Source organism: Zingiber officinale, chromosome 2B (assembly GCF_018446385.1).
Source record: "Zingiber officinale cultivar Zhangliang chromosome 2B, Zo_v1.1, whole genome shotgun sequence".
NCBI classification, from domain to species: domain Eukaryota; kingdom Viridiplantae; phylum Streptophyta; class Magnoliopsida; order Zingiberales; family Zingiberaceae; genus Zingiber; species Zingiber officinale.
In genome coordinates, this window is record NC_055989.1 from 10,738,126 (window position 1) to 10,757,915 (window position 19,790).

The window sequence follows — 19,790 nt, forward strand, 5'->3', positions numbered from 1 at the left end:
GCAGCCTGAGAAAACAGCTTTCTCTTTGAACTCTTGTTATCTTCTTCGATTCAAAGTCTAACAATGAGTTTTTCCACATTCATCTCCTTCCGCTTGTGCTTTAGGTAGTTCTTGAAGTTCTTCCGGCCGGGGGGCTGCTCTTCAATGATAGTAGCCACCTGGAAGGTTTCACTTAGAACCATCCCTTTTGAGTGGATCTTGTGCAAGATCACCTGAAGCTCCTGGACTTGGTTGATCACCGTCTTGGAGTCAACCATCTTATAGTCCAGGAATCGACCCAGGATGAACTTCTTAGCCCCTACATCCTCCGCCTTATACTTCTTGTCCAGGGACTCTCATAGCTCCTTTGTCGTTCTCTTCATGTTATACACAGTGTACAGCGAGTCGACAAGGTAGTTGAGGATGTAGTTTCGGTAAAGGAACTCAGAATGAGTCCATGCCTCCACTACACTGATGGTCTATGCATCAACATTCTCAGCATACTTGGGAGAGTCCTCGGTCAAGAACCGAGTCAGATTGAGTGTGGCCAGGTAGAAGAGCATTTTTTGTTGCCACCTCTTGAAGTGCAGTCCACTGAACTTCTCTGACTTTTCCCCATGATTGATTGACATAGTTCCAATCGGGGCGGAGGGGGCCATCATGTGTTGAGTCTGTTGCACCTTAATATTCTGTTCGGTGGTCATTTCAACCGAAGCGAATTTGTTTCAAGATTATTGGAGAAAACAATCTGTTGTCGGAGATTTACGGGTATTAGCTGAATTTAAATTCACCAAATTAAATTCACTTATCTATTGAAATGACTTGAGCTGATAATCTCAGACTTCTAGGAGGGATTAGTTTTTGCCAAGTGTTATATGTGGAGTGGCTAAGCGAGCAGAGCGTCCACGTAGCAAAGTCCGAGTGACCGAGTCCGAGCGTCCCAGACCGAGCGTCTGAGTGTCGATCGGATAGTGCGATCGGGATAGCAGAGTAACCGAGCAACCTGAGCGGCTGGGTGGTTAGGCCGACCGAACAAATTAGCCGAGCGAGTGACAAGAGTGGCCAGGCGAGCAGAGAGATCGAGCGGTTGAACGAATAGCCGAGCAACTGACGCGAGTGGCCGGACAAGCAGAGAGACTGAATGACCTAGTGAGTGATCGGTTGGGCAAGTAGAAAGGTCAAGCGACTGAACGCTTGGCCGGTCAAGCTAGTAGAAAGGTTGAGCGATCGAGCGAGTGGCCAGTCAGGCAAGCAGAAAGGCCAAGTGACTGAGCGAGTGGTCGGTCAGGTGAGCAGAAAGGCCGAGCATCTGAGCGAACAGAGAAACCGAGCGGGCGAATGGACCGAGGCCTGTGAGAGTCGTAGATTCCTCGAAACAGATTCGCCCACCTCTGGCTGTGCTTCGATGCTTCCATGAGTCTTCTATTTCTCAGGATACAACGGCTAACCGTGATTCCTACCAAGCACTAGTGGTCACGACGAATTGAGTAGTACCCGAACTATCATGGGCACTCCACCGAACAAAAGTTGCCCGACAGAGGAGGAGGAAAAGTAGGTGGAGAGCTTCTGCTGCTTTCTGTGTGTCTCTCTTTACCTATGATCGTAGCCTCTTTATATAAGAGCTAAGATCAACGACAATGTTAATGATCGATTAATGATCTTTACTCGTCGAGTTGTGAAACGCCAGCATTTCATTCAGCCGTTTTGATTTTGCATTAATCTTACTTTAATGCATCCGTTATACAAGTAAAAGATTTACGTGGCAAAATATTGGTTGTTCTACTTGGGTAAATTTTGCCTTGACCGGTCCGACATTCGGCGCGCGTAGGTCATGCCCGCACACAAGTCAACATGGTTTAGTGCAATTCAAGCCCTTGATTTGCACCTCTCCTGCGCATCCACACGTGAGAGAGAGCCTCTCCCCATTCATTTGTTCACATTATCAATACATGTGAATCAATATAAACCAACCAACATGCCAAGAAACTCTCAATGTGGGACTAAAGTCCCATTCATAATGGAGCAGTTTTCCTCTTTCACCTCTTCTCCATTCACATCACTTATATCCTTATATCCAACAGAAGAGAGCTCAGTTGATCTGCAAAATCTTACCTTTCTAATCTGTATTCGTAGCTCAGCAATAAGCTATGCACTTCTTCAATGGAGGGTCAGTCGCTACGATTTTGTATAGAAATTACAAAAGCATTATAATCCTTCCCAAGATCAATCAATAGATATAACAAATGATCATTGTAAGAAATAGGTTCTCCAATGGAAATAAGCTTGTTGAAAATACCTTTTAATTTTTGAATGTATTTGTTGAAAATACCTTTTAATTTCTGAATGTATTCCATTGCTGAGAGACTGTGTTTCTTCAGATTTTGCAACAAACTCCTAATTTTGCCACACGAGCAAATGACGAGACAGAATGAATCTAATCAAGAGCTAAACAAATATAGCATGTGGTTGAATACCCAACATGTTCTTCAATCAATGATGAGTAAATCCAGCTCATTATCAGACGATTGTAGCATTGCCAACTGGTATACTCAACATTAACAACCAGATTGTTGAGATCAAGAAATTTGGGAGGGCAAGAATGAGTCTCATCTATAAACTCCTCTAATCCATTAGCAATCACTATATTCAAGAGTTGATTTTCCAAATCAAATAATTGTTTTTGTCTAACTTCATAGAAAGAGGTCGATTCATCGAAGGAAGTGTTGGAAGAGGGTTGAAAATAGATTGAATGACAGGAATTTGCTGAGTAGAAATTGGAGTTTGATGAATCATACCCAGATTTGTTTGTGTGGTTGGTGATGTTGGAGAAACGACCATGTTTGCCTGTGGCAGCGGTAGCTCTGATATCATGATGAACTTTCTGCGAGAAGGGCGAAGAAGAAAAGAGACGAAGAAGAAGCGGGGGAGTAAATAATCGAGATTATTATTAAGATTAAGTTTTCTATACATCCCTGAACACCACGGGTATATAATAATACACGTGACAACTTAATTGAATAAAACAAATGAATAATACCTAATGTAATACTTATTCTAAACTTTGTTATCAGGAAAGGAGTGCAAGGGTTGGTCCGTTAATGTCCCCGACCACTCTAGCACTCTCGTGTAGTGATGAGAAAAAATATTAAAAATTTTGATATATCGCATATATCGTATTGAAATATACTGAATTATATAAAAAATTCGGTATACTAAAAATTTTGATACGATATTATACCATCCTGAAATGTTTTAGTACGATATTGATATGCAATTTAATAGTTTGGTATTTGATATACCGTATCGATACCAAAATTTGAGTGTTAATGATTTAATTTATACCATATCAAAAATTGATATACCAAAGTTTAGATGTATCGAACTTTCAATAGTATTATTTTTTTGAATCCGAAGTTTTCAGTATGGTATACGGTATAAGATTTCAGTATCGATATATCGTATTCATACCGAACCAGCTTTACTCTCATAGCCCTCGCTTCCAAGATGGTCACCCCTTTCGTCACCTTCCTTGGCACTGATCTATACTGGCAGCTCATACTCCCACCTGTATTGTCGGCACTTGGCACCCTTGGGCCCGCCTCGAGGCCTAGCCCGAGCGCAGTGATCCATCTGGTGACCGCCTCAACTACCACTTCGAGTTGCTTTCCACCAACCCCGTGAACCTTCGCATGTGCCTCGTTGAGTCCACCATAAGCTCCTCCCGGGGAGGTAAATTCACCATCGACCTTACCAACGACAACCCTTTCCCGCGGACCACCTCCTTCTCCCACCTCGGAGCCGAACCAACCACTTCTTTTTTAGCCTATGTCAGGTTCATGATGTCATCCACGATCATGGATGAGGGACAAAGCAACGCCCATCCAATGGTGGAGGTTAGGGAGAGACGCGTCAATCGCCTATACTAAATCAATATCGCAACTCCGCTCTTGATTATAACTATTATAGATATTTCATATTTAATCAATATTAATTAATATTATATTAAAGCGGCTATGAATTCTAATTTCCATCCTATAAATAATTTATTTCTCATTACACTAGTTAATATTATATTATAACAATTATAAAAGCGTAGCTAATATACTATTATAATAGTCATTTTTAATAAAACACTCAATATTATGCTACAATTTTTAATAAAACGCTAGTTAACAGTATGTTTTAGAATTCACAGCTGCTATCACATAGATAATTTATTTTAAGGATAAATTTACATGTAACCCTTAATCATAAACTTATCTTTGCATATAGTCCTCATCCATATAAATCTTTATTTCTACTCCCTAATCAAATATATTTACCTAATTGTCCATGATACTTTTCGGTATAAAAGTCTAAAAATCAGTATATTTCTTTTTAAATTTAGTACATTAAATTAGAATCTAGTATATTTTCTATCAAATTGAGTACGATTCTTTTTTCACCTCAATTGGATGGAAAATATATTAGATTTTCTTTAAATAATACTCAATTTGATGAAAAATATACTATATTTTTTTTAAATGGTAAATGGTGCTGAATTTACGAGGAATTATATTAAACAAGAAAAAAATCATGCTCAATTTAATAGAAAATATACTCAATTCTAGTTTAATGTGCTGAATTTGATAGGAATTATACTCATTTTTAGACTATTTGTACCGAAAAAATATGAGGGTTAATTTTGATAAAAAAAAATATACTCGATTCTAGTATAAAGTACTGGATTCTAGTGTAAAGTGCTGAATTTAACTCCCTGAATACTCATTTTTAGACTTTTTATACCTAAAAAGTTGAAGGACAATTTAGATAACAATATTTACATGAGGAAGTTAAAATAAATAATACTTTACAGGGAGTAGAAACAAAATTTTTTATGATTAAAAATTGTATGTAAAATTATAATTATGATTAGAGATTTTTTTCTACTTTATCTTTATTTTAGACTGTATTATATTTACCTGCTAAAAATATATATTTTATTTTAAAACAGCGGCTTTTATATTAAAAAGACAGACAACCAATAAAATATTTTAAGTAAAAAATTAATTCTAAAATCTATCTATTTGAGTAAATATCGACGAAGATACCATCTGCGTCTAGGACCGCAACATACTTTTCTCTATCGTGACTCGAGGATGCGAAACGACCACACACAAATTTAATAATCCAAGAAGGAAAAAAAACCAAAAATAATTCCGGACAGGTGGCTTTAAATCGCGAACTGGCATCAACTTTTGCGATCTGTGCCCATAATCACCGTCCGCATGCAGATCGAAAGTGACAGGAATAATTTCAAACGCTCTGTGGTTAATGACAGATTAGTTTAATACAAACACCCCTTAATGGGCAGCAGAGCAAACCAAACGGTTACAATTATTGCAAGCACAGCTCAGCTTCGGTGAAAATCTTCAAGAAAAAAAAATCATTGTCATCATCCAACTCGATCATGTTTTCCTTTTCAGTAAAGGAATTATTTACCTGACCACTCAGGGGATCGCGAAGAACAGATCAAAGACACAAATAGACAGGGTTTGATCTCGAGGAACTGCCAAAACCAGGAACATCTGATGCCAAAGTAAGCACACGTATATAAAATGAAGGAGATAATTTAGTCGGATCGATATACGCAGTTGTTGGTTTGTTCTTCAGAATTGGGCGGATGTTGTTCTTTGGATCTTCCTCTTCTTGCCGACAGGCAGCCCGGCCGAGAGCGCTTGCTTAACCAACTGTTGTTGTCAACAGAAAGCACGCAGCATATCGTTGTTGTGTGTAATTTACAAATGCAAAGATCGATGGGGATTCCGTAGGAAAACAAGGCGATCAATTACCTACCTCCTCATACTTGATCTTTAGCCTCCTGTTTTCCTTCAGAAGATGATCCACTTCCTTCTCCAGCTCGTTCGTGTAGGCCTATGGAATAGATCAGATCGGGAATCGCAGTTATCGAAAACAGGGGGAAGGCGGAGACAGAGAGGGAAGGGGGATCGGGGGCGTGCCTGTTTCCGAGCCCTAGATCGGGCGGCCGACTCGCGATTCTTAATCATCCGTTCCTTGCGGGGATCTACGGCGGCGCTGACATTTCCGGCGTCGGTGGAGTCGCTGGCGGGGCGAGCGTCGGAGCAGGAGATGAGGAAGCAGCGGAGGAAGAGGGGATCGGGCGTGGAAGGGGTGTCTCGATTGTTGAGGCTGTTGAGACTGATGTCCTTCCAGACCTCCGCCGCAGCCACCCTGCGCTGGGTGGGAGAAGGGAGGGAGGAGGAGGAAGAGGAGGCTTCGCTGGCCATGGCGATTTGAGAGAAGAAAAAGAGAGAAGAAAAAGGAAAGAAAAAGTATGCGGCGCTGCTGAACTCTCCTTCTGAATAAGGTAAAAAAAAACCGCACAAGGTCGCAGGGTTTTTTTTTTTTTTTTGCTACATTTAAACATATTTCATTTCGGAACAAAAACGCTCTGTTTTATTAAAAAAAAATCCTTAAATAGACATTCTTTTATATTTTTTATCAAAACCATTTTAAATGTGGCAGTTAACTATATACCTGCCACACAATTAATATAACAGTTAATTAGACAACCACAATACCATTATAACACTATTTAATTAACTATTTAAGTAACTGTTATATAATTATAGCACAGTTGATAGAATTTGATACTGTAATAATATTATATCAATTGTTACAGAATTCTATAAGTAATTGTTATAAAAAAAATTGAAGTGATTTTAATTAAATTGATAAATAAAATTTTAATATAATAATAATAAATTCTATAATAATTTTGATTAAATAAAATATTATATTTTAGCATATTGTAATAATTATAAAATACTTATTAAAAGTTATAGCAGCTATTAAATTTAAATCCTAAATATTAAGTTAAAAAAAACATTTATCAGCGTCGGAGAAATTCTAAAAATGAACTCTGGAGCGGTGCCTTATTTTGGTTGGTTCGATGGATGCCGTACGCAAGTGGTGGGGCCCTTGCTGGGGAGCGAAGCGCGTGGTTGGGCCCTCTCGAGAAAACCAGGAGAATCTAAGTCTAAGCCGGTGACCTGCCGGTCAGGATATTGCTTGATATCTTATCTATTCGCGCTGGGACCGGATAAGAGTGACATGTGCCTAATGATTTGATATTATACATAGGGAATTAGAGTAGCTAGCTCATGAATCATGCTCGCCAGCAACGAGTCATCTCGGTACGATGATTAAAACATGAAATATTATCACATAAAGTCTTGGAGTCGAAACTTAGCAACTTAGCATGACCGAGCATAACCTCTCCTATGTTTTGATCATTTGCACTAATGACTAGTAGTCATCCGTGATTTACCTCCTTCGTATTGACCTAGGGACGGATTGACGGGGGCGCTGGGACGAGCGAATCACCTTTTGCCACATGCTTGCCAGCAACGAGTTGAATCTCGGCAAAATCAATAAATATGTTTTTTTATGTGTTAATCATTATTTTAAAAATTAGTAATCATCCGTGATTTACTTCTTTCGTATTGATCCTGAGACGAATTGATGGGAACGTTGAGAACAAGCATATTTACTTTTTGCTACCATGCTTGCCAGCAACGAGTTTATTTGAAAATTGAAATTGATTTTGGAAGTCAAATTAAATTTGAATTTTCTATTAAATTTAAGATTTAAAATTTAAAATTAATTATGAAAAAATAGATCTTTCATGAAAAAAACCTCGTGGATGTTTCGCACAAGCCTCCATGATCACGAAGAGCCTTTGTGGAAGGCTTTGGTGCCTTTGGCCAGGAGTCTTATCATCGATCATTTTAAAAATATCTAATTTAGATAATAAATTATTCCTAAGTAATTGACTAGCCCGATAATATCAGCATATGTTATCAATTAGGTGTCCTCATGGCGTAACATAGTTGGGGGTACATAGTTTCGTGACCGAAAGATCTAGGATTCGATCCTCAGAATGTCATTGCATGAAGTTAGTGTCCCGACTATGCGCTTTCAGCTGTGTACATGCATTTACCTCCCTCCATATCTGTGGGATCGGCTCTAGGGGGTCGCTGTTGTTCCACATATGTTATCAATTAGGTGTTGGTCCTGGAACAGATTGACGGGAATACCGAGAACGAACGCATTCATCTTTTATCATCATATATTATCAATTAGAAAATACAATCCGAAATCATATTATCTCAAATTTTAGAGGTTTTTCTAGATTCTGTGTTATCCGAAACACTCGATGGGCGGACTGGCGGGCGGCGAGCGATGAGTGGAAGACGGGTGACAGGTGGAGGTGTCATATGGTGTTCGGAAGTGTCCAACGGTGTTCGGCAACCGCCTTGCACGTTTGGCGGGTAGCGTTTGACGTTCGAGGGGTAGAGTTGCCAAGCGGCGGATGAAGGTGGCAAGTGGTGGTGCCAGACGACGAGCAAATGCGACATGACTAGCGTTCAACCGAAGATGATAGGTGGTGAGTGGCAACGGTGAGTGACGGGCATAGGCGCTTTGTGTGAGAGAGGAACATGGACGAGTTACATTTTTCTTTTAAAATTAGTTTTTAAAAAAAATACTTAGATTTTTAATTAAAATTTTAATAAATTGAATCAATATACTTAAGATAAACTAAATAGATCTCACTAAAAAAAATTAAAATATTATCTGAATTTATTTATTTATATATCACCATTATTATTAATAATAATAATAATAATAATAATAATTTATTTTATTTTATTAGTTGATTTGGATACAATTTTCTATATAAGCTATACACTAAAATCTCTAAATAAATAAATTTTTATTGTAATACCTAAAATTTAACGGAAGAATTTTAGATTATGTTTAATAGATTATGCATGATAACCTTAAACCAAGTGCACCTTAACAGTTTAATACTCTTATCTCTATAATGTACTAACAAATGTGTCTAAGTAGTGTTTTAAATATTTATGATTCAATTTTTAATTATGATATATTATAAGATATTTTTCAACAATAGAATGATAAATATAAGATACTTAGTGCTAGTTTAAAAAAATAAGTCATATCTTATCGTTAAATCTTAAATTCTATATCATTGATCCATTGCTAGTGTCTAACCATGACAGGCATCTAACAGCCTTTCGTAATGAATCATGAAAGGAGTAATTTTATATTAATTAAGACACTTTCCTATTGATATTAATTATTGATTCTTAAATAGCTGCTAACAATTAACTTTCAATTGATAATATAAAATATTATCCCTAATGATCACATAGTTAATGATGAGTTTAATTAATACTTTTATAATAATGTTAACCTTGTCTTTTTATCTCTAATTTTATATCCAACTGTTATTATGCGCATAAAAAATGTCTTTTTGACTTTAAGTTATTTTCTTAATCTCGTCCTTAATAGGTGTTAAGCCAAGCCAACTGTCCACGTTGCCAGCGATCATTGTTCCTAATCATTTTGAGGTGCCAACTTCATGAATGTTAGTTTTAATTCATAGCACGTTAATTAAGCATGATTAGCTCAAATAGTTATTAACAACTTAGTGTACAGCTACGATGTCTAGGCCTTCGATCGAACTAGTTTTGGAGGTCAATCATATGATAAACCTAAAAGTGTAAACGGTTTCTCATCCAATAGTAGGCTTGTAAACAAGCGAAGTAAAATAAATTTTAAGATATTCAAACTTATTTAAAAAAGATAATCAAGTTAAACTAAATCGAACCGAATCCATCTATTAAAATGATGGCTCAAACTTGATTAATTATTTTTATGAGTTTAAATTTGATTTGTTTAAATATTATCGGACTTATTTAATTATATGAAATTTTATATTTTAAAGGTGTTTGATTGATTAGTAAATTTATTTATCGCCTTACATGATTTTATAGGTTTAAGATGATTAGCTATAGGACACCTTTAAAATGGGCCAATACATTTTATCAAGAGATAAATCGCAAAAGATATTTGTTCTAATATGAACTGATTAAGGTTTATGGGGTAAGGTTGAGTTGACTAATGCAGAGCATAGTTGTTATCATAGGACAAGAGTTTGAATCTTGACAAAGTCGAGGAAAAAAGTCCTCTGTATCGACCAACTACAATTTCTCAATTTACCTCCTCACAGATGATCATAGGATCAACCATGTGAGACTGATCGTGTGACAGATTTAGGGGGTGTTTTGGTTTAGGGGAATAAAAGTGGAGAATGAGAATAACAATTATTGATTGTCATTGTTGATGTTTGGAGTATAGGAATAAAAATAGAAATAAGGAAACGAATCCTTATAATTGGTTAATGGCTCATTCTCATATCTCTCCCATTCAATGAGTCATTACTCTATTTTCAACAATCAAAATATTCCTTTATTTCAAAAATACCCTTAACCAAAAACTAAAATTTTCCCTTTAATATCAAATATCAAAATATATTTATTTATTTATTATTTCATATCACTTTATCTCTCCTTGTCCTCTATCATCATATTTTCTCTTTCCTCATTTTATCATCCACTCTCTCTCTCATTACACTTTCTTTCCTTTTTTTTCTCATTACACTTTTTCTCTCATTAATCTCTTCCATCACACTCTCTTCCCTCTTTTTTTTTATCACACTTTCTCTCTTCTCAATCTCTCACATCACACTTTTTTTTCTCATCACACTTTTTATCTTATCACACTTTTTCTATCCTCAATCTCTCCGATCACACTCTCTCTCTTTTTTCCCAACACACTTTATCTCTCATCACACTTTCTCTCTCATCATACTTTGTTTCCCCTCAATCTCTCTCATCACATTCGCTTTCCTATTTTTTTCTCATCACATTTTTGCTCTCATCATACTTTCTTTCCTTTTTTTTTTTTCTCATTACACTTTTTTCTCTCATTAATCTCTTCCATCACACTCTCTTTTCTCTTTTTTTTTATCACACTTTCTCTCTTCTCAATCTCTCACATCACACTTTTTATCTTATCACACTTTCTCTATCCTCAATCTCTCCGATTACACTCTCTCCCTTTTTTCTCATCACGCTTTCTCTCTCATCACACTTTCTCTCTCATCATACTTTGTTTCTCCTCAATCTCTCTTATCATATTCGCTTTCCTATTTTTTTCTCATCACATTTTTGCTCTCATTATACTTTCTATTTCCTCAATCTCTCCCATCACACTCTCTCTTCTTATTTTTTCTCATTACACTTTCTCTCTCTTCATTCTCTCTCATCATATTTTTTCGTTCATCATATTTTCTCTCTCATCATGCTCTCTCCCATCACACTCTCTTTACTCATTTTCTCTGATCGCACTTTCTCTCTCTTCATTCTTTCCCATCATACTTTCTCACTTATCATACTTTCTCTTTCATTATATTTTTTTCTCACATCTAATTTTTTCTCTTATTTTTCTTTAAGGATAATTTTTTTTTTAAATTTATTCCGATAAAAAATATTCAACTAACTAAATATTACTTTTAAAAAAAATATTCATATTTATACTTATTTTTATTCTACAATATTATAATTTACATTCCCATTCTCATTGCCTGAAAAAAATCAAACGCTCTGTTAACCTTTTACTATCATAATTTGGACCAATTAAATATCCAACTAAATATTTTGTATTCGCGGATAATGTACGTCGTCAAACAATTAAATGGGCATGCATTATTAATTACGGAGAGAAAAAAATAAACACCAGGCGACATGGACATATACTTTTAATAATTTTCTTCTTACAATAAAAATATATTATTGTAATCCCGAGGAGATGCTTTAAATTATTTTTTAAAATGGCCAATATGACAAGGATTTTTTTAAAAAAATTATCCTCCGGGGAAAACAGGAAAATCTTCACGGAGCGACTAGTGGGGCCTAGGCGGCGATGATCCACGTCACCGTATTGCTCCTCGTGATCCCTCCGCTCCAAAGCATCACCACCCGACCAGTCTCTTTCAGCAACGCCCTCGACCCGCGGCTTCCTTCGGAGACGTAATTGGTGGTAATGTGTGGGTCACGGTGGTATCGGTTTTTCTATACGTGAACAAAAGGACGAAGCGGGAGGATAGATGAATCGAGCCGTTGGAAACGGCCCGGTGGGGTGGGTCCCGACAGGGACGTCCCACCAAGGGGCGCGGCGGACGGCACGTGGTCGCTGGGTCCCAGGCCGCGTCAGCACAAGTCGCCGGTCGCCACCTCGACGACCTTTCTCGACGAACCGAGAGGGAAGGGCAAGCCAATTTCTTTGCGGGAGCGGCGCATATTAAAAAGTGAGCGTGTAATTGGACGGCATCGACATGGCCATGAGTGGAGAAGGATGTGGGTGGGCATGATGATCTCGTTACCCCCACATGTGGCTTAGCTGTCACAGGGCCCCACAGTACGTTACCGAGGGCCTATAAATGTCCACCGCCTTTCTCTCGGCCTTTTCCAACTGCAAGCTAAAGCGGCCCTTTGCCACCGCCGGCGAGAGCTTAGAGATTCGAGATGTCGAAAGAGGTGGCGACGGAGGGGGAGCACCGGCCGGCGAAGGACTACCACGACCCGCCTCCTGCGCCTCTGTTTGATTTTGGGGAGCTCAAGCTGTGGTCCTTCTACAGGGCGCTCATCGCCGAGTTCGTCGCTACCCTGCTCTTCCTCTACGTCACCGTGGCCACCGTCATCGGGTACAACGTCCAGTCCCAGGGACAACAGTGTGGCGGCGTCGGCATCCTGGGCATCGCTTGGGCCTTCGGGGGCATGATTTTCATACTCGTCTACTGCACCGCCGGCATCTCAGGTAGTGCGCGCGAGATCTGCTTTATTGTCGTGGTCGATTTTCGTCGTCGTCGTTTCTAATTGAGCGCTGATGGCGGAGGGGGTTTCGATTAAGGTGGGCACATCAATCCGGCGGTGACGCTGGGGCTGTTCCTGGCGCGGAAGGTGTCGCTGCTGCGCGCGGTGCTTTACATGGTGGCGCAGTGCCTGGGCGCTATCTGCGGCGTAGGGATCGTGAAGGGCATCATGAAGCATCCGTTCAACCAGTTCGGCGGCGGCGCGAACGCGGTGGCCGTCGGCTACTCGAAGGGCACAGCGCTCGGCGCCGAGATCATCGGCACCTTCGTCCTCGTCTACACCGTCTTCTCCGCCACCGACCCCAAGCGCAGCGCCCGCGATTCCCACGTCCCGGTAAATGTTATATTACACACACTTTGCTCGTCTTTTCCAGGCAACTCGGGAGTTCGGTCGACTAAGATTTGGGGCTGCTGCAGGTGCTGGCTCCCCTGCCCATTGGGTTCGCCGTGTTCATGGTGCATCTGGCGACGATCCCCATCACCGGCACCGGCATCAACCCCGCGAGGAGTTTCGGAGCGGCCGTCATCTACAACCAGAGCAAGCCATGGCATGATCACGTCAGTCTCCTCCCGTAATCAGCCAGCTTCTTCCAATTTTTGCTTTTTGTTTTTGACTAATAGATCAAAAATTGGTCGCTCTAATTGTCGACGCAGTGGATCTTCTGGGTCGGTCCTTTCATCGGAGCTCTGGCGGCGGCCGTGTACCACCAGTTCGTGTTGAGGGCGACGGCAATCAAGGCCTTGGGATCGTTCCGGAGCACCCGCAGCATCTGAAGAAACTACCTGGAGCATCTAGGATTGATCGAAACCTGCTCTATCACTCGTGCCTCTGCCTTTTCTCGTGTACTTTTTGTTGCTACTCCGATCGATGTTCAATGGACTCTTTAATTAATTAATCTCGTTGGATCGATACAAAATTTCCAGTGTTCAGTGTGTGTAATTATGGGATAGAACATTCACGAATCAAGAACAAATCTGTCTTTTGTTTGCCACCGAAGGCAACCCTTCTTCTCCATGATCATTCCCACTCATGCCAGCTCTCAGACTCGCAAGGTGGCGTAGCTGTCAATCGATTGCTGACACAGAATCTATCGAATTGGATCAGATGTGGGTCTACCACTCCACTAGCCACCACTGGATCATCTCGATCGACCTACATCCTGTGTGCTAGATCTCAGACTGAGTGATAAAGTGCATGCAGTGCTCAGTGGGTGGTTTTCTTCTTCTTCCATGCTTTCCAGTTTCTTTCTGTTGGGGCGGTGGAAAGGTGACCCACTGAGTAACATGCCTGATCATATTCGTTGTCTTCATTATGTAGAGTCATTCTGTCAACAAGTCTAACATTGGACTATTGAGGAAAGACAAACAGATCTGGAGTGTCGACTCACCTAATTCTATATACCTGTATATTCCACGCTAGAAACGGCCAAGATATATCAGTTTCCTTTTGGATAAATTAAGGAGAATTAATTGGTATCAGTTTCCTAAGCTGCAGCCTTTTCGAGTTTACTATGTGCTTGTGGAGTTCGATTTGTGTTTCTTTATTGAGATAGCAATTGACGATACTTCACGATTATTGTGGCAGAATTCCGTGGCTCCTTGGTATGTGGTTAAAATTATGTTGAGTTGCCCGTCAAAGTTAAAATAGATCAAACGAAATCCAAACAGAATCGGTCTAGTCCAAATGAGATTCGGATTTGCTTGAAGATAAGATAACTACTAAAACTTGGCTTCGATCGTCGATATTATCCATATTTCGATCTTGGATCTCGATATTATCCATGCCTCAATCAGTCGCTGATATCCTCCCTGATTCAGCCTTAGATTTAGACATCTCCTCTGGCTCGGTCTCAGTTATTGATATTTTTATGTCTCAGTCTGAGATCCTGACATCACTACAAAAAAATTAGACATCAAGATCAGAAAATTAATAGCGGTCGATAAAACGGTTGTAAAAATAGAACCAATATAATCAGTCCACCTAAATCGCTTCTAAAATTTGATCAGTAGATCTTTTTTAGAAGCGTTATTAACATTATTGTTGGCCACATATAAGCTGTTTTCGAAACTAATTCTATAAGTTTGTTTTAGAAGTGGTTTAACACCGCTTCTAACGGTAGCATACGATATTTAAAAAAATTATTATCAAATCTCGTATTATTTTTGCAATTCCAATAGTTGTTTCTGTTACAACAACCCTAATTGTTCCAGTGACTTTCTCTAATTTAGCAATCCATCATATTAATTGTACTATAACATTATCCTTCTATATCTGCTTCATAAACCGCGTTTGATTTTGTTTCTTGAGATAATTTCTTGATTTAGTTTTTGCAGAGTGATAATTTTTTAAAGTAAAATTGTCATCAATTAGGATTTTGTGTCAGGACAGGAGATTTGTAAATTTTACCATTGAATCCCTTAATTTGTTTGTTTTTTTGTCTAAGTTATTTATATTATTTTTCAAGTTTATTGTTGTATTTTGCTTACAGCTTGTCTATAATGCTAAGCTTCATTTTCATTTTTTTCCCCTCTAAATTGGAATAATATCACATATTTCTCTTAAGACCATTAACATATATATGATTTTTTTGTTCTTTTGAAATCCTTCTATTTATATATTTGAAATTTTATATTTAGGAATTGTATTTTATGTTTGTTGAATTCTGTGAAATTTTATCTATGAAGTTTCTTTAATTTTGATAAATCTTGCTTCAATGTATAAACTTTTATAAATTATTGAACATGATCAAATCATGTCGAAGGAATGGATTGTTGGGGTTGCAAGGTTGCAAACATAGTCCCATATTGAAAACACATGGAAAAGATCATGGGTTTATAAGAGAAAGATATCTCCATTGACTCCATTGACATGAGGCCTTTTGGGTAGAGCCCAAGAGCAAAACCATGAGGGCTTAGGCCCAAAGTGGACAATATCATGTCATTGTGGAGATATCTAAATTCTTTTCGATCCTACAATTGGTATCAGAGCCCGGACTGCCAGAAGGTTTAACCACCGACTGTGCACAAGAGCTATGGTCTAATTGAACCATGTGAGTACAATATTGACCTCGAACAAAGAAAGTGGGGGCTCCTATGTTCGGATCAAGAGGACCAGACACCAGGCAGGAAGTCCTAGTAGGTCGGGTGGACCGAGGGGCAGGAAGTCCTAGTAGGTCGGGTAGACCGAGGGGCAGGAAGTCCTAGTAGGTCGGGTAGACCGAGGGTCAAGGATCGGACGTGGGAAGCCCATGGTCCTTTGTTTGAGGGAGGGATTGTTGGGGTTGCAAGGTTGCAAACATAGTCCCATATTGAAAACACATGGAAAAGATCATGGGTTTATAAGAGAAAGATATCTCCATTGACTCCATTGACATGAGACCTTTTGGGTAGAGCCCAAGAGCAAAACCATGAGGGCTTAGGCCCAAAGTGGACAATATCATGTCATTGTGGAGATATCTAAATTCTTTTCGATCCTAAATTCTTTTGGTATCTAACTCTGATACCAATTGTTGGTGCAACCTTAGGTCAAGGTTGACCTGGTTGACCCGACTCGAGTTGACGTGACTCGAGTTGTATTTTGATGTTTGACTTGGGAAGATTGTCGGTGCAACCTTAGGTCAAGGTTGACCTAGTTGTGTTGCATGTTGATGTTTGACATTCGTGAGAGAGTTCTATTCTTGATGTGGGACAAGAATAGATGTTTGGGAGATTATTGGTGCAACCGTAGGTCAAGGTTGACCTGGTTGACCTAATTCGGGAAAAGTCCAAGTATGGAGACTTGGCACTGGAAAAGTCCAAGTATGGAGACTTGGCACGGGGAAAGTCCAAACAGGGAGTTTGGCACGGGGGGAAAAATCCTAGTGAGTGAAGCTAGGTGAAGGTCGAAGTCCTGGTGAGTGAAGCCAGACATTCGGGAAAATCCTGGTGAGTGAAGCCAGGTGAAAATCCTAGTGAGTGAAGCTAGGTGAATGAGAAAGTCCTAACTGGGATGTTAGGCAGTGTGGAAAGTCCTGGTGAGTGAAGCCAGGCAGTGGGAAGTCCTGGTGTAGAGAGGAGAAAGTCCTAACTGGATGTTAGGCGTGTGGAAATCCTGAGTGAGGCAGGTGAAAGTCCCGTGAGTGAAGCCGGGCAAGGAAAATCCAGATGGATCGAGGATGACGACTGGTGTTGGAAAGTCCAAGTAGGTCAAAGGATTGACCGGACACTGGGAGGAGTTTAGCAGTCAAGGAGTGACCGGATGCTTGGGATGAAGTACCAATAGGTCAAGGTTGACCGGATATTGGTTCGAAGTCTTGGAACTTGGTTTGGGCAAAAAAAGCTCGGATCGGTCACCGCACCGATCCGGATACTTGTTGCTCGATCGGTCCGGTGACCGACGATACCAACGTAAACTCTCATTGTTGCCATCGACGGCCGTGACCGATCGGGCATAGATCGATGGCGTGAGGAGTGAAGCCCGATCGGTCTATGGACCATCAGAGGTTCTCGATCGTCCACGCACCGATCGTGGCTTGATCGCGACACCGATCGGTCCGGGACCGATCGGTGACAAATAAGCTTCACGCTTAGGCGATCGGCCCGCACGATCAGGGTTCTAGCCGTTGCGACGCAACGGCTAGTTTCTTCGCTGTCTTCTTCGCAGGTATAAAGGGGTCGAGAGTTGTAGCTGCACTTTCTTCTTCTTCCTCTTCTCTTCTGCTACAGAGCTGTTGTTCTGGTGCTTGAGCTTTGTTGAGCTCTTCTTCGCAAGCTTCGCGTGAGCTTCTCGACTGGGATATCCTGCTGTTGTAGGTGTTCTGAGGAGCTGCTGCTTCAACGAATCCAGTCGGCAAGGAGGCAAGAAAACCTGTGTTTTTACATTCATTGTTCTTGTCTTCTTGTATCTCTTGTTGTATTCCTTTCTTGCTGTTGCAAGAATATTGTGGCGAGGTTTCTCCACCCACAAGGAGTATATTGTATTAGCCGGTTTTCCGGGGACTCATCCACCGACGGATTGAGAGGCTTCGTCCACCTTACGGACACGCCGAGGAGTAGGAGTATCATCTCCGAACCTCGTTACATCGACGCGTTGAGGTTTGATCTTCTTGTTTTCGTTTCATTGTTTGTTTTTCCGCTGCGCTGACGAATTGTAGGAAGAAACGCGAGAATTTGGGGTCGGCTATTCACACCCCCCCTCTCTAGCCGTACGAAGGATCCTAACATGGATGACTGCCCCCCATGACAGTCTTGAGTATCGAGTGAGAATCCTATCTTGTAACGTTATGCACTTGGTAATACGGCTCAAGAAGTCACGAGACCATGTCCTTGTTCCAAATGCATAAACTCATTGAGTCATGATCATGAGATAGTACATGAACATTTAATGATAAATGGTATCTTACAAGATTATCACATCTGAAATTTTTATAGAGAAAAACTAATTGTACAAGATCATGATAAGACTGAACTTCAAAATTCGATGCAACAAGTTTATGAAGTAACCAACCAAGAACCCATGGTACAAGAAATTGTTGTTTATAGGAGAGTACTAATACAGTAATTGCACCAAAATAGCAAGCATGCAATAAACAGGTAAATAGATGAGTAAGGTTAAGAAATTGGTATCTCCGGTTAAAGCGTCAGCGTGCCGACTGTCTTTAAAGAATTTATTGCCGCCCACCACACTCGGATTCAACCTCATATCGCGGAACACCAAGCCTCAGAATAGGGAAAAACTAAACTCTCAGTGAGGAGGAGAAAGCACAGACAGATAGAGAAGAAGGAGAAAGCAGACTGCTATGTTTTTTCTTGGTGTGAGGAACGATGAACAGAGGCGCAATATTTATTCACGCTGAAGCATTGCTTTGCCAGCGAACCGGGCATGTGCGTCGCTTCCTTACGCGCGGGCAGGTACGATGCTTCCTTACGCGCGGGCAGGTGCACCACTTCCTCACGCGAGGACCAAACCCAAGTGTGCTTCCTCACGTTCGGGGACAGAACCAAGAACCAGACCAAACTAGAGACTGGCAAAAACAAACCAGGCCGCCTGCAAGCGTGAGGCCCACGAGCTGGGGATTTGCACCCCCCCTGCGCGCGATGATCGCGTGCGTCACACCCGGTTTATTGATTTCCGGCTCGAACCCCCCGGAACCACCTGATTTGGGCTCGGCCCGCGCATGCGTGTAGGTCCCCTTAACTTTGCTAAGCAAGCATGGAAGGGCTCCATATATAAGGCTTTATAACCTTTCTTTGCTTAGCAATGTGGGACTAAATGCAAACATCTATGCATTATAAAAAAAAACAAGAAATAGTTTGAATTAAAACTCAACAATCTCCCACTAATTCAAATTATTTTGGTCGAAAACACAGATATGTTCTGAGGCTTGGTTGCAATGAGCTTTTAGTGAAAATACCTTCCGGTTTGAATTTTCACCTAAGTACACCAATCTTATTCACATAGGTTTGAAGAGAACTCAGTCTTAATCTTAAACCTTTTATATGTGAAAATCAATTGGTAACAACTCATCACGGGCGACGGTTGAATCCTTCTGGGTTGGTGCATTACGGCCATGCCACCGAATCTTGTTTCATAAGTGCTAAGGGGAGTTGCTTAGACCCCCCACACTGCGGCCCCACAGTTACACTTATATAGGTGAGTTCTCCAAGGATGTACTGCCAGCATCCTTTCATTAAGACCTTGAACTCATTAAGAGCTCCTAAGCTCATCCTTACTAGCAGTCAAGCATTTATCTAGGGAAGAGACTATGAGATTACATCTCAATCAATTTGATGCTTACGGTTCACCCTTATAGCTTATTTATACCACATTGAACCTACTTCTTGGGATCTCCAATAAGATAGGTTGGGTTGCCGCTATAGATGAAACCAGGATAGGCCTCAGTCCCATTCCCTTACTGGATCTTTTGATTTTCTCAGAATCAAGTCCTTTAGTGAGTGAATCAACAATATTGTCTTTTGAACTTACAAAGTCCAATGACACCACTCCAAGAGACACTAACTCACGAATAGA

The 19,790-nt window shown here is 40.3% G+C and overlaps 2 protein-coding genes across 3 annotated transcripts; one reads left to right on the plus strand and one right to left on the minus strand.

Moving 5' to 3' along the window:
- Positions 1-5,269: 5,269 nt before the first annotated feature.
- LOC122045278 (bZIP transcription factor 27-like) lies at positions 5,270-6,375 on the minus strand. 2 transcript variants are annotated; one of them, XR_006129957.1, is made up of 4 exons: positions 5,979-6,375; positions 5,815-5,892; positions 5,461-5,708; positions 5,270-5,388 (listed from the first exon to the last, which is right to left on the minus strand). XR_006129957.1 is itself a non-coding variant. In XM_042605421.1 (3 exons), exons 1-3 carry the CDS (start codon positions 6,264-6,266, stop codon positions 5,628-5,630), a joined length of 447 nt encoding a protein of 148 aa, XP_042461355.1. In that variant the 5' UTR covers positions 6,267-6,375; the 3' UTR covers positions 5,270-5,627. The 2 variants fall into 2 exon arrangements, 1 of the variants encoding a protein (XP_042461355.1); XM_042605421.1 differs by having other exon boundaries at positions 5,270-5,708.
- Positions 6,376-12,367: 5,992 nt separating this feature from the next.
- Positions 12,368-13,698, plus strand: LOC122045277 (probable aquaporin PIP2-6). The gene is made up of 4 exons (XM_042605420.1): positions 12,368-12,726; positions 12,820-13,115; positions 13,199-13,339; positions 13,436-13,698. Exons 1-4 carry the CDS (start codon positions 12,435-12,437, stop codon positions 13,553-13,555), a joined length of 849 nt encoding a protein of 282 aa, XP_042461354.1. The 5' UTR covers positions 12,368-12,434; the 3' UTR covers positions 13,556-13,698.
- Positions 13,699-19,790: the final 6,092 nt, after the last annotated feature.